Source organism: Pelophylax lessonae (assembly GCF_965119305.1).
Source record: "Pelophylax lessonae genome assembly, chromosome: 13".
NCBI lineage: Eukaryota > Metazoa > Chordata > Amphibia > Anura > Ranidae > Pelophylax > Pelophylax lessonae.
This window is the reverse complement of record NC_138780.1, coordinates 138397010-138412731: the sequence shown is the minus strand read 5'-3', so window position 1 is coordinate 138412731 and position 15722 is coordinate 138397010. Positions and strand designations below refer to the sequence as shown.

The following is a 15722-nucleotide window of genomic DNA, read 5'->3' as shown; positions in this document are numbered from 1 at the left end:
GCTTCATCAAACCTACAACGCTTAAAGTGAAAAATGCATCGAAAACTACTAACAAAGTGGCTGTGCTAAAAATGCTAATAAAGTGCCTGCAATTATATATATATATATATATATATATATATATATATATATATATATATATATATATATATATATATTCTTCTTGTATTCAAGAAGTATCAAAAATATCAAAGATAAAGTGACATGTCTGTGCTAAATGCAGTGCAAATTATTATTCCCACAATGTAAATTTAATTCATATAAAATATATATGACAATACCACAATAAAAGAAGTTGTGATTGTGAATAAGTTAGGTGCAAGTTTAAGTGTGTAAACTAAACTTTATAACGAAAAGTCCATAACTGAATTGCACTGTGCAATCTAAGAAGTGCTGTCACTTGCTGTCAGATGCTTCCACCTTTCTTCTGTGATCTGCTCAGTAAAGTGGTGGACTGGATAGCCTCTCTCTCTGCCTCTCACCTTAGTAGCACTGGCACTGCACTGGTTCAAAAAGCTGTCTATATTATTTTCATTATAAGAACTTGTCAGAACATGCTTCCACCACCTGTCCTTCACACTAGTAGTGCTCATTTGCTTTGCTCAAGTCAAGTGCCACTGCCAGTGGCCACTGCAGTGCAGGCACAGCCGCACAGGCAGAGGCAGGCCGCAGGAAGCACAGGCACCACCACAACACAACACTTATGGTCCATGGACCATGGATGGTCGGATAATCATCATAGCCGTCAGTCTCACTCTTCTTGGTTCAAAAAAGCCACCCATGACCCATGTGTATATAATATATTAATATTTTATATTGATTATTTGATTCTCAAATGGCACATTTGCCATGGCAAGGATTAGGCCCTCTCCACGGTCCACCTCACTCACAGAGAGAAAAAGATGAGATAACAAAGAAAATGCTCAGAGTCCTGCTCCCGTGTCCCGCCGCCCGCGTCACAACTCCTCTCAGTAAGGGCCCTAAGGGGTGGAGTCTGAGTGACACACAACACGTTTAGAGGCGGAGACCTCGAGTGGGAAGACGGCAGCACGGCTCCTCCAGTGCGGTCTTAACTTGATGATCATGACAGTGATTCCACGGGCCGCGGCGCGAGCGAGGCTGTGGGATTGATTGAATTGAGATGTGCTGCCTACTGCTACACGCTACCTACTACTACTACTAAATTGTGAGTCAGTATATTTTATTTCATTTTTATATATAAAAGCGGTATTGTTGAGCACTACTAGCCACTAGATCTCCTGGCTGTCACTTTGTCACATGTTGGGGAATCACATCGGCTCAGCTCCAGAAGTGGCGGGTGTCCCCGTCATCCTGCCAGGGCCGCCAAGAAGTTCATCACCTAATCTTAAGTTATTAATATCTTATGAGGAGAGGACCTATGAGATTGAGAATTGAAATAATTAAATATATATGGCTTTTTGAACCAGTGCAGTCAGTGCCAGTGCCACAGTGCCACCCAGACGCTATCCACCAGTGCCACCACCATTAAGTGTGTTGGTCGGTCACTCGAGCACTGAAGGAGGTGGAAGCATCTGACAAGTGAAGTGACACTTTAGATTTGCACACTGGAATTCATTTATGGACTTTTCGTTATAGATAGGTTTACACACTTCAACTTGTTGCACGCACCTGACCTAACTTATTTCATAACTTATTTTATTGTGATTTATTGTCATATTTTATATGAATTGAATTTACTGTTACATTGTGGGAATAATTATTTTCACTGCATTTAGGCTTTAGCACATTCATGTCACTTTATTTTTGATACTGTGTGGAGTGTGGGCAGGGCACTGGGGGCAACGATGATATTATATCGATTGCACAGGCACTTTATTCGCACAGCCAAGTTGTGTTTGTTAGTAGTTTCTTGATGCACTTTAAGCGCTGTAGCACCATTTATTTGTTTGTTTCATATTTTCTTTTTATTGGAAAGATTTGGTATAGCAGCTTTTATTATACACAGCCTTTATTTTCGTATGCGCTGATTTACAAATGATATTATACACATTTTTTTTAGCTTTATGCAACCTGCCATCTACTGTTCTGGTAGTGGTAATTTTTTTAAAAGTAACGAGTAACTATGCAGCACAAAAAAAAAGACTTGAGTAGAAGTATCGAAATCATCGAAAAAATGTAGTGAAGTAAAAGTAGAAGTAGGAGAAAAAAATTCTACTCTAGGAAAGTACAGATACCGCATTTCGGTACTTAAGTACCGTACTTAAGTAGTTCTACTTCGTTACTATACATCTCTGACCCTGAAACGTTTGTGTGTTAATTTTCATCTTCAGTGAGCCTAAGTAATAGAATAGCGCCCTCTAGTGACCTGACCAAGATTGTGCATAATACATTCATGGTTGCTGATGTTTTTTTTATTTATTTATTTTTTTTTTTTAATGCTAACCAACCTTGGCAAACATAGTGTCAGACATAGTAGTAAAAAATGACTTTTTTAATACTATGTTAGCTGTTACTACACCCATATTTAGGATGTAACATGGTGCCAAACAGCCCAGCATTATTCAAGCCTCTTCCTGTGAGCTTAGCCAACCAAGGCTCTGCTGCCCATCTGGACCCAGAATCGCTGCAGAGACCGGCAAAGGACCGATGTGGCTCCGCTCTGAAGCATTTAGGATCTGTCCACTGTCTATATTGAAAAAGCCTGGAAAAAAGTTTTCTGTGGTGCTTTGAAAGGGGGGGGCAAAACGGAACAGGGATCCCCAGCCCTAAGATTGGGATTAGGAAAACCTATGCTTTGTCCATGCAGAAAAAAGGCCACAACCTGCTGGTTGAATGAAGAAAAAAAAATAAAAGTATGGTCTTCCTTAGTATGATGCCAAGGATGTTTGTTAGAACAAGCATGTATGTTAAAGCCACATCAAATGTTACACTAAGGTGAACACTACAATAGTTAATAAAAATATACGCTCCGTGTGAAATTGCTGTATACGTTCCCCCTTATTAAGCTAAAGCTGGGGACAGGGAGACACCAACTGATGGACAGAAAAAGGAGTAGAGAAGACCAGAAGCAGAGTGCCTTGGGCAGATGGAGTACAGGATCTGCAGGTTTTGTATAGCTTTAAAGCTATTCGATGTCAATGAGCTGTTCACTGAGAACCCTACTTCCTGACATCCGCCAACAAAATGAACTTGGATGACTTGGCAGGAAGCACGCAACTATGATTGCACCTACTGTACAGTTTGTTTGGTGACACATTCCCATGCTCCTTTGTAGCAGTTCTGAAAGCTGCAACATTATTGGATTTACTTACCTTTTGAATTTTTCCTGGACCATCAAGCCATTTTTGGATGTAGCTTATTAGTCCCCTTCCACATGGGGTGGGCTCCATTGGAGTCTGCCTGCTCAGCGGAGAATCTGTCCGCTAATCCCCACTGAGCAGGTGGATAGCTGGTCCGTGTCTGCTGATGCAAACCCAAAGCTGACACGGACACAGTCTGCTCTCCTCTATGGGCAGTCGGATGTAAACAGACCGCCTGTTCATCTACACCCGATTGCCATCCGATCCGATCTGACAGACGAACGGGGAATGGGTCCCCATCTGTCTGTTTTTAGTAGATCGGATGTCGGCGGGTGTCAATGAACATATGTTCGCCACTCCATAGAGGAAACTGAAGGTTCCAGTTGGGTTGGCTTAAAAAACTGACAGGCAGAACAACCGTTCTACCCATGTCAAAGTGCCACTAAACTTGATCGTCCAATGGCAGCATGGTCCAGAACAGCCCATTCTTTTCAAAGGGTGGGGAGTAAACCAAGTTAAAGTGATTTTAAACAATCACACTGTAAGAAACCCCATTCAGTTTCAAATAGAAAAGAAAGGCAAAACATTTTTGTATAGATCTAAAAAAAAAAAAAAAAAAAAAAATTATAAATACTTTTTTTTTTTCTTTCTTATAAGTGATCACATTCCTTCTGTTCTCAGCTGCATAAGAGCTGGGGGGAGGAGAAGCAGCAGCATACTGAGCTTCCCAGTGAATGGCTGTGCAGTGGAGGTGTATCAGGACAAGTCTGATCATTGGAGGAGAGCACCCTGAGATCCCAGCACAGCTAGAGAACTGACCACAGTGTGTTCTCCTGCTTAGTGTGGTCAGTTTTTATTGGAAAGCAGAGGGACTGGCAGGAACACCAGGGATTTCACACTAAGGAAGCAATGCAAAGATAACTTTATAAGTTCTCATACAAGTACATGGTACAGCAGGCACATATCAGGAATATGACGTGTTGGGGTAACAAACGCTTTAAGGGATTGTTCTCTCTCCTCTCTCCTCCCTCCTCCCTGACTTTGCTGAAAAAACATTGCAGAAAAAGAAAATATATGAACATTTTTCCCAAAGCTTTTATTGCCCCAGAGCAGGACATGTATATGAATAGGTTGTAATTTGCATGCATTTATACCTGACTTAAAATCTATGTGTGGTTGTTTTTCAGAAGGTGTTCGTGGTTCATCAGTACAGAAAAATATAACGCCCAAGAACTCCCACTCTCCAAAGGTGAGAAGGGTTAACTTTATTATTCCTAATAACTTAGCTCCTTATGTTCACCTACCAAAAATATTACAGTAAATTAATCAGATTCTGCATAAGCCCCGGATCACATTGTCACATTGGTTGTGATTCGCGCAGGAATCGCACCACATTCCTGTGCAAATCACATACGATTCTGTGCATTGTGATTTGAGCCTGTTCATCTTTGGCTCAAATCTCACCGCATCTGCAAGGAAAAGGCGCAAGCAGATTTTTTTTGTTTGCACTGGAACCGGATTGCATGGGTGTTCATACCCATGGGATCCGGTTTAGGCAAATGCACTGCGTTTTGCAAGCTACTTTTGGGGTGTTGTTAACTTTTAATTGACAGCAGATCTCATGAACACAGTGTGATTACTATGTGGTGCGGGAAAAGCAACACTTTTTTTTTTTTTTTTTTTTAGTTTTGGATAGAGTGGAGAGGGATTAGAACACTTGTCAGGTTTTTATTGCTGTCTGTACCCCCCTGTAAGGAGATTCCCCTTCTCTATTTCTCCTGGTTACCATTATCATTAAAAGTAAAAAACTCTGAAATGTTGGGTTGTTCCCAGGTAAGTAATAGAAATCTTCCAATGGGTACACTAGATCTGGTGACCCTGGTGAAAACCAGGGATTCCTTCACTTGAAAAGGTTTTCCTCTCACTTCTTTTTTTAGGTATTGGTCAGGAATTGAAGGGAAATCTACCCAATGGGACACAGATGGCAACAAACTGACAGGGGTTATAACCCTGCATTACTCTATTCAAAATGAAAAAAAGTTTTGCCTTTAGTTCCACTTTAGGTTGTGCAGCTTGGTCAAGGACCAACCCCCCCAGACTGCAGTATTGAATTCATATTCAGTTATCTCCTAGAGCAGCCTTCCTCAACCTTTTCAACACAGAGGAACCCTTGAGATAAATTTCTGGTCCTGTAGATCCCCTGCTAAAAATGACAAATCTACAACTCATGATACATCAGTGTGACAGTCATTGGGAAGAATGCTCCTTACTCTTGTCATCATTGGGAAGAATTACCCCCCTCCACAGATAGCTACAAGGAACAATGGTGTCAGGGGAACTTATCTGAGAGGCAGAAATTGCCCATTGCTCAAGGAACCCCTAGCAACCTCAGGAGGAACCTTAGGGTTCCACAGAGCCCTGGTTGAGAAACCCTGGCTTAGAAAGCTTCAACACCCAAGGTGCTCTAATGTACAGCACTTTAACCTTCACCTCCACCCCCTTCCCATCTTCCAGGTGTTAATTTTGTTCACCAAGTGTGACAAATGTGCAATCACTAACCATTAATAAGGGGCAGGTGGGATGACCAACTTCTAAAACGAAAATTAGCCCATTATAGTACAAAAAGAGCAGATAATCACTACTATAAGGGGTTCATTTAAGGGACACCCATAGCCCCTCCCTTTCAAAAAAAAGTTAACCCCTTCACTGCCAGTGTATTTTTACAGTAACAGTGCATATGTATAGCACTGATTACTGTAGAAATGTCACTGGTAACCCCAAAAGTGTCAAAAATGTCAGTCAAGGGTCCGATCTGTCCGCCGCAATGTCGCAGTACCGCAAAAAAAATCGCAGATCGCCGCCCATTACGCGTTAAAAAAAAAACCAACAAAAATGACAAAAATCTTTCCCTTTGTTAGTAAACGCAATAACTTTTGCGCAAACCAATCAAAATACGGTTTTTGTGATTTTTTTTTTTTTTTTTTTTTTACCAAACATAGGTAGCATAAAACAAATTGGCCGAAAATGTTAAAAAATTTTGATTTTTACATTTTTTTGGGGGGGAATTTCATATAAAAAAATGTGAAAAATATTGCTATTTTTGCAAAATTTACGCTCTTTTTTTGTTTATAGCGCATGATCAAAAAATCGCACAGGTGATCAAATACCACCAAAAGAAAGCTCTGTTTGTGGAAAAAAAGGACGTCAAATTCGTTTAGATACAGCGTCGCACGACCGCGCAATTGTCCGTTAAAGTCACGCAGTGCCGAATCGCAAAATACCCCCTGGTCAGGAAGGGGGTAAAATCTTCCGGGGCTTAAGTGGTTAAAGTGATTTTTTTTTTTTTTTTTAACAACAAACATGTTATACTTGCTTGCTCTGTGTAATGGTTTTGCACAGAGCAGCCCTGATTCTCCTCTTCTGGGGTCCCCAACCGACGCTTCTGGCTCCTCCTGCCTTCAGAGTGCCCCAATAGCAAGCTGCAAAGCATAGTATAGAGTGCCCCTATAGCAAGGTAATAAAACGTCTGCCTTTAGAACCACTCACTTCATGTCCCATAAGGCATTGCTTCTCTCACATTTACAAGTTCTCAGACACTTACTGACCTGTATGGACGGTGTACTGAGCTGTATGTGTGCTTCACTGTGTTTCCTGCTATGTAAACAAATATTGCATTCTGTATTCAAGCCAACTAATTGGCTGACCAACTAATTGATTATGAAAATAGTTGACAACTATTTTCATAATCGATTAGCTGTTGATTAATTGATTAGTTGTTGTCGATCAATTGATTAGTTATTTGGGCCCTAGTTTTATCATACTGTTGCATTTTCAAGTTTTTAGAGTAGATGAAACTATTGCGCCCATTTTTTCTAGAAAAGCAGCCTGGTAGAGCAAATTAATTCCAACACTGATAAAGGAGCCTTTTAACAGAGATGAGACGAGTCAGTTTACATGCAAAGGTATGTTTAGGTTTATCCCTTCTCTAGCTGGTTGCCGACCGCCGCAAGTACATTTACTGCGACGGTCAGCCCCGGCCAGGCAAAGTGACGTACCGGTACGTGCGTGTGACCGGCGGACCCGATGTCCGCCGGTCATCCGCAGTGAAGGGAGAAAGGCAGACGGCTAGTGTAAACAAAGCCGCCTGTCATTCTTCCCGGTGTAAAAGCACTGATCGAACGGTCCTGCTATGTAGGACCGTTGATCTCTGCTGTTACACACACAGCCACATCCCTGCACAGTTAGAAGCACGCCCTTAGGGACACACTTAACCCCTCCCTCTCCAATAAAGTTAACCCCTTCCCTGCCAGTGTCATTTTTACAGTAACAGTGCATATGTATAGCACTGATTACTGTAGTAATGTCACTGGTACCCCCAAAAGTGTCAAAAATGTCAGTCAAGGGTCCGATCTGTCCGCCGCAATGTCACAGTCCTGCAAAAAAAAAAATCGCAGATCGCCGCCATTACTCGTTAAAAAAAAAAAAAAACAACAAAAATGACAAAAATCTTTCCCTTAGTTAGTAAACGCAATAACTTTTGCGCAAACCAATCAAAATACGCTTATTGTGATTTTTTTTTTTTTTTTACCAAACATAGGTAGCAGAAAACAAATTGGCCAAAAATGTAAAAAACTTTTGATTTTTAAATTTTTTTTTTTGGAGGAATTTCATATAAAAAAATGTGAAAAATATTGTTATTTTTGAAATATTGTCGCTCTTTTTTTGATTATAGTGAATAATCAAAAAATCGCACAGGTGATCAAATACCACCAAAAGAAAGCTCTGTTTGTGGGAAAAAAAGGACGTCAAATTCGTTTAGGTACAGCGTCGCACGACCGCGCAATTGTCCGTTAAAGTCACGCAGTGCCGAATCGCAAAATACCCCCTGGTCAGGAAGGGGGTAAAATCTTCCGGGGCTTAAGTGGCTAGACTGTATTTCTGAAGTCAAGGAAAAAAAATGGTTAATTAATAAATAGCGTGTGTTTTTTTTTCCCTTGTTTGAAAGGTTCTTGTGACAAAACATTTTCAAGATGGTACACATGATAATGTAATCAAGAAGAAAACACAGAAGAGCATCGGGCAGAAAAGTGAGTAACCCTTTGCTAAATGTCACATTGATGTATATAGGCAGGATAACAGTCTGGTGTCAGAAGTTTTTTGAATAGAAACTTTAAAGCTGAATACCAGCTATGGACTATTTTTGCAGAGTTCCATTGGTCCAGCTTGTACAAATAATTTAGCAAATTTCATATCTGGCTGATTCCTGTGGAAGTGGAAAATCTCTTTAGTAGCTGCTGCTATTACAGTGATCCTCACTATCTTCTGGGTCCCATGCCAAGCAGCTGACTTAGTGTATAGTGAACACAGGGGGTCATTCGCTCAGCACGGGCACCATTCAGAGAACACCTTGTATTTTTGTCAATGAATACAAGTCGTTCTTTGATTGAATGAGGTGAAGATTTAAGGTGTCACCTCATCGCTTCTCCAGCTTGTCCAACCAGCTTGTATTGTAAGTTAATAAACTCTACAGGGCATATTTGCTGGTTAGTAATAAGTGCTGGGCAGCTTAATTTGTACCTAATGAAAAACTACTCCCATTGCAAACCCTCCTCTCCGGTTTAAGTTGATTGAGCTGTTGTCATTTTTTTTTTTTTTTTGTGAGTTATAAATGTCTTTTTCTCCTGTAAAGACAAAGAAGTCCAGATTTCACAGTTTACTACTGGTCAAAAGCAATCGGTCTTGGCAGCTTTAAACAAAAGGTAGGCAATCCATTCATCATTCCTAGTCTTTCTCTTATAGCCTTGTTTACCGGTATATGAATCACTTTGCTTGTGTAGTCACCTAGTTAAGAGCTGGTTCACACTGAGGCGACACGACTCCTTACTACTTCGGGGGCGACTTGTGCAGTCCTGTGCACCACGACTTCGGAGCGACTTGCAGGGACTTCACATAATGGAAGTCTATGCAAGTCGCCCCGAAATAGTACAGGACCCTTTTTCTAAGTCGGAGCTACTTGTGTCGCTCCTATTAGAACGGGTCCTGTAGCGGTCAATGGACCGCGAGGGAGCGCGACTTGTCAAGCTGACAAGTCGCCTGACAAGTCGCGCTAGTGTGAACCGACTCTAATTGCACCGTAAAAAAAATATTTATGTCTGTTAGTTCTAATTATTCAAAACTCATGCAGTTTTTTTGTTCTAGATCAGTTGTTCTGAACTGTGGGGTGCCAGTACCCTTTTTGGTGTTATTGGCCTGGATCTTTTAAAAATTAGGGAATATAAACATTATTTTCTGCATTATTCAACCTCATATGAAAGTGGAGAAATCCACTCAATGTGTCTGACACTTGAGCAACATTGTCTCTAACTGTACCTCGCTACTATGGCTCCCAGTTAGAAAGAAGTGGTATGGCCATACCCTAGCCATACTGCTGCTTTAAAAATGTTCATTCATAAACCAGAGCAACATGCTTTACAAATATGCCTTGTGCTTTGCATGCTGGACTTCAAAGCAAGCAGAGGGGTCTTGATAAAATACAAAAGGGAAAAAATAGTCCTTCATCAAACTCATTTGACTGGCCTCTCCTCTCAGTTATGGAGTTCTTTCTAAAGTATTAGGTAGAGAACTCAGTAGGAAAAAACGATGGCGCTGCTTTAGCCAGACCAGAAATACAGTGGGTGGCTCTAGGTCATCGATAGTGGGGAGAGGCCATATATGAGATTTCAGGACTCTGAATCCCCTATGATATCCCCCATATCAGAGCTCCTGTCTTGTGCATCCAATGGATAGGGGGAAGCAGGATGAACAAAAGAGGCAGTCAATGACCTTTTGTGAAGGGATCGGAGAGTCAGAGCACCTTGGCTCCCACTAGCTGTCTCATGGATCCTGCTCTGGCACCATCTTGAACGAGGTGGCAGGTTTCTTGAGATGGTCAATGGGGCTGCCTCGGTGTATGTTGTGGCTGCAGAAACACTCTCCACTTGTGTGGCATTTTCAGGGGCTATCAAACCCCAAGGGAAGCCACCGTGGAAGTTGTTCAGTGAAGCAGGTAGAACAGAGCTCAAGTACCACGTCCTCACCTGTGCCATATATGAGATTTCAGGACTCTGAATCCCCTACGATATCCCCCATATCAGAGCTCCTGTCTTGTGTATCCGATGGACAGAGGGAAGCAGGATGAACAAAAGAGGCAGTCAATGACCTTTTGTGAAGGGATCGGAGAGTCGGAGAACCTTGGCTCCCACAAGCTGTCTCGTGGATCCTGCTCTGGCACCATCTTGAACGAGGTGGCAGGCTTCTTCAGACAGTCAATGGGGCTGCCTCTGTGTGCAGTTTTTTTGTTCTAGATCAATTGTTTTTAACCGTGGGGTGCCAGTACCCTTTTTGGTGTTATGGGAGCCAAGTGATAGTGGTATTGGCCTGGATCTTTTAAAAATTAGGGAATATAAACATTATTTTCTGCATTATTCAACCTCAAATCAAAGTGGAGAAATACACTCGATGTGTCTGACACTTGAGCAACATTGTCTCTAACTCCCCCATATCAGAGCTCCTGTCTTGTGTATCTGATGGACAGAGGAAAGCAGGATGAACAAAAGAGGCAGTCAATGACCTTTTGTGAAGGGATCGGAGAGTCAGAGCACCTTGGCTCCCACTAGCTGTCTCGTGGATCCTGCTCTGGCACCATCTTGAACGAGGTGGCAGGCTTCTTCAGACAGTCAATGGGGCTGCCTCGGTGTATGCTGTGGCTGCAGAAACATTCTCCACTTGTGTGGCATTTTCAGGGGCTATCAAACCCCAAGGGAAGCCACTGTAGAAGCTGTTCAGTGAAGCAGGTAGAACGGAGCTCGAGCACCACATGTCCTCACCTGTGCATAGCTAGAATGTTATTTTATTATTTATCTCTGTTTTTATTTTTTTATTTTAATTGTGTGAATGTCTGTGCTGAGTATGTGCTTTTAAACTACAGAGTACAGAGCGGCCCTGTGACTAAACAAGTGCGTGTTCAGTTGCTTGAGGATGCTGTGACCAGCAGTAAGAAGTCTACAGGCTCAGCAGATGAGAGGGCTGGGCACATTGAAGTCCAATCAGCCACTATTGCTGCTGCCACTGCTGCTGCTATTGCTGCCACTGCTCCAGTCCTGAAGGTAACTCCATATTATCCTGTACATTATACTTGTGGCCAGTGTTGCATGAAACAGTAGTTACATTAACACTAACTGTAAACAGAATTTTTAATACTTAATCTTAAGTGTGCATTTTGAGATATTAATGTAATGATTGCTTGATGTAATTTCCAATATTTACTTGGTTCTTTTGCTATATTGTCATGCAGATATTCCATGCTCCAGTTTTTTTTTTTTTGTTTTTGTTATAAGTACTCACAGTGGCTGTGAGTTAGATCAGTAGTCACCATCTTTGCTGAATGATTGCTCAGAGAAAATCAAAATTGGTATAAGCCACACATGAAGTATATTAGTTCCAGTTCAAGAATCTCACTTCTCCCACAGTGCATCCCTTCCCAGCCACCTCACACTCCATATATAGTGTAAGCCTCACCGTCCACCTCAGCCCCCACTTACTCTTTGTTCCTCCCGGTCCACTACAGACTTTATCTTTACCCTTGCTACCTCATCCTCTCGCTCACACTGCATTCTTACCTGCTCTATAAAACTGATAAGAAGTGCTGCGCCAGATACAAGTAAATGCACAATAGTGATGTGAATAATCCGTGACAAGTGCTACACAATCCGTGAAAAAATGTCCATAAAGTGTCCATAAATAGTGCAAAATATCCAAGGTGTTTAAAGAAATTCAGCCAAACACCACAGTGTGTGAATCCCTTCACCGAGTGAAATGGTCTCTCACCTCAGCTCAAGACCCATAACGGGTTGGCAACAGCATTATTCAACAGTAGAGACACGAACCAGGGGGGCTCTCTTCAGCCTCTCACCTCCGGATTGTAAATAGGCATATGCAGGGGGACAAATAAAGAACAAATCTAGTGCTCTCTGTTTGAATTCCCACAATTTTATTAGTGTATAATAGCTGTACTCACATTGGGAGGCACTCAGCAGTGCTTGCTTGTATGGTAGAAAACAGTATCAGGAAGAAGCGTGGCATCGGGTGCGCAGGCTCCACCCCCTATACGCGTTATGTCGGAGCTTCTGCAGCGTTTACTTCTTCTTAGGTAGACCCTTACCGAAGAAGTCAACGCTGCTGAAGCTCCGACATAACGCGTATAGGGGGTGGAGCCTGCGCACCCGATGCCGCGCTTCTTCCTGATACTGTTTTCTGCCATACAAGCAAGCACTGCTGAGTGCCTCCCAATGTGAGTACAGCTATTATACACTAATAAAATTGTGGGAATTCAAACAGAGAGCACTAGATTTGTTCTTTATTTGTCCCCCTGCATATGCCTATTTACAATCCAGGGGTGAGAGGCTGAAGAGAGCCCCCCTGGTTCGGGTCTCTACTGTTGAATAATGCTGTTGCCGACCCGTTATGGGTCTTGAGCTGAGGTGAGAGACCATTTCACTCGGTGAAGGGATTCACACACTGTGGTGTTTGGCTGAATTTCTTTAAACACCTTGGATATTTTGCACTATTTATGGACACTTTATGGACATTTTTTCACGGATTGTGTAGCACTTGTCACGGATTATTCACATCACTATTGTGCATTAACTTGTATCTGGCGCAGCACTTATCAGTTTGGTCGTTTTTGGATTGTGAGGTGTGGACACAATTAAGTGTATGCTGCCGAATACCTTATTATTATTTGCACCTTATTGTATACAATATTTTTTATATATTTTTCACTGATCACTGTTGGTTTGCGCTGATAGCTTTTGTCTTTTATTTACCTGCTCTATTGCCTAATTTCCAAGCCACAGCACCCCCAGCTTACAGCGGATCTCTCTTCATGCCCCCTGTTTACAGTACATCCTTTCTTATCCCCAAATCATGCAGTCGCAGTGCACCTCTTCTCAGTCACCTCACCCTCCTGGTTAAAGTGCATCCCTCCCCATAAACCTCATTCCCCAGTCACGGTGCATCCCTTTGCACCCTCTAGTCAGAGGTCTTCCCTCAACCGTCCAACTTACATCCCAATCGCAGTTCGTTTCTTCCCACCTCCCCACAGTCACCTCACCCTCCTGGTCACAGTGCATTCCCCGCCACCCACCTCACATCCCAGTAACAGTGCATTTCTCCATACCCCTTTCTTTACAGCCGATCCCTTCCTGACCCCCTCACCCCTACTGGTAGTGCTTATTTCCTTGTCAACACCTCCTCCTCTTCCCCTCTCAGTCACAATAAATCCCTTCCCAGCCTCTTTACCTAGTTCCCCACCCTGTGCTTACAGTACATCCCTCCTGGCATTCAACATTAAAGATGGCAATAGACAGAGCGATTTTACTTTCCTGCAACCACGGGTTGCAGGAAAGAAAAGTGCTTGATTTCCTCATCACAGTGTTGAAGAAAGAATTCCTCCCATGGAGCCATTGGGGTTTATTTACTAAAGGCAAATCCACTCTGCACTACAAGTGCACTTGCTGTAGATCTGAGGGGGTCATGCAAGAAAAATAAAAAACAGCATTTTTGATTGCACATGATTGGATGATAGAAATCAGCAGAGCTTCCCCTCAATTCAGATCTTCCCTTTAGATCTACATGACTGCACTTGGAAGTGCACAGTGGATTTGCCTTTAGTAAATCAACCCCATTGTGTTCTCCCGACAGGGGTGCCATCCCTGATGGGAGAACACAGTGGCTACTGCTAGCGGCTATAATGGCTGCAAGCAATAATCACATATGAAATCTGACAGGCTGGTTGTACCCAGGTTGATTGATCGAGCAACTTGGGTACATTCAGTTTGCCACTACATGGTCGAATCTCAGCTGGTCCCTGCTGAACCAGCTGAGATTTGAACCATCTATGGCTGACTTAACCCCCTCCTAGGAGTACACCACTCTCAGCATCCAACATCTTAACCACACCCTCAAACCATGCATCGTTCTGCTACTATTGGCATGAATTGCTTCTGACAAGTTTTCCTGCCACCAAGAGAAAAAAGGTGGCAGTGGAGTGACCTCCAGCTGATAGCCTCAGCTCTGTTCCTTTAAGCTGTGTGGAGGGGTGTGTTCCTTCCCTCCAATTAGCTCTCAGTGCTCTCCACGCTGAGCTCTGCAGAGTGTGATTTTTAGCTCTTCTCCCCTTTTTTCTGACAACTCAGACAAGCTTTATAAATTCTCGACTTTGAGCAGATGTAAAGAAGAGAACACTACAGATAAACTTTTATAGGAGTATTTGTTTCATCTCATCTCTGTGCATCACCTGAGGCCAGTCACTTCACTGGGTATATGTAAAGGTTTACAACCACTTTAAGTGTCACCTGTGCTGTCTCTCTTCACCAACACCTGCACACCGCACTTCACATTGACAATTGGCTCTGATCCACAAATGTAACAGATCTACAATGTGCATGCTTTTACTATTAGTGTATTTTAAAGGTTCCCATTGCCAAAAACCTGTTTCAGTTTTTTGCATAGATTTGTGATTTACTCATTGGTTTTGTAAGTATCTGGGGGGACTCCAGCAGTAAAATTAGTGCTGAAAAATTGCAATTCCCTGACATTTTTAAGAATTATTAGAAAAAATGTATCAGCCTACTTGTGTCTACCCATTACTGAAATGTCACTTCTGTTGGACCGACCATGTACATTTTAGTATATTTATGGGTTGCCAACTTCCGCTGACTCTGTTGCTGTATAGATTTCATTGCTCATTGTTTTTTATCCAGTCTATGAATGGAAACTTTACTGCTAGGAGGTTATCTGGGAGACTTTAAGAAAATGCAGCCTTTTTAGAAACAGAAGGCTTGAGGCATGGCAGCAGAACTGTACAATGTAACACATGGCTGAATAGGTAATGGAGCATAAAATTATAATAGGGATATAGCAGCCCATGATTGCTGGGATTACAGATCTGGGGTTTTAGCTGAGCGTTGGTGTGAGCGTTGAGGTCATCTGTCATCCTTGTTTCCCCAGGCTCAGAGTGATCTGGACGTCCAGGTGAACTCTGTTTCACAACTGCTTAACAAACTGCAGGAGGCCGACAGGCAGCTGCAAAAGCTTACAGAGCAGCAGATCAAGATACAAAGTCAACCATCAGAAAGATTGTATCATCAGGAAAGAGTGAGCGAGCTGGAGAGGCAGCTGGGCCAACTGACAGAACAGCGCCTTCAGCATCTGGAGAAACTCCAGCAGCAGCAGCTGGAGATGCAGGTATGTACCTTGAGAATTCTGCTTGTGCTTTAAAAGAAATGGCTGATATAATAGCAATTTCCACATACTTTCCACCAGGACACCTACTAACAAAGTCCTTTCCCTTGGGAATCCTGCACACAATCTGGGTCTTCTAGGGGCCTGTCAGAAATCATT

General features: G+C 42.5%; 1 protein-coding gene across 1 annotated transcript in view; it reads left to right on the top strand.

Annotated features, from left to right (window-relative positions):
* Positions 1-15722, top strand: part of KIAA0586 — a 229590-nt gene that overhangs the window by 8275 nt on the left and 205593 nt on the right. Inside the window, exons 2-6 of the mRNA XM_082274968.1 lie at positions 4469-4530; positions 8287-8368; positions 8971-9040; positions 11248-11425; positions 15330-15566. Coding sequence (XP_082131094.1) covers positions 4469-4530; positions 8287-8368; positions 8971-9040; positions 11248-11425; positions 15330-15566 — 629 coding nt within the window. The remainder of the gene's footprint in view (positions 1-4468; positions 4531-8286; positions 8369-8970; positions 9041-11247; positions 11426-15329; positions 15567-15722) is intronic.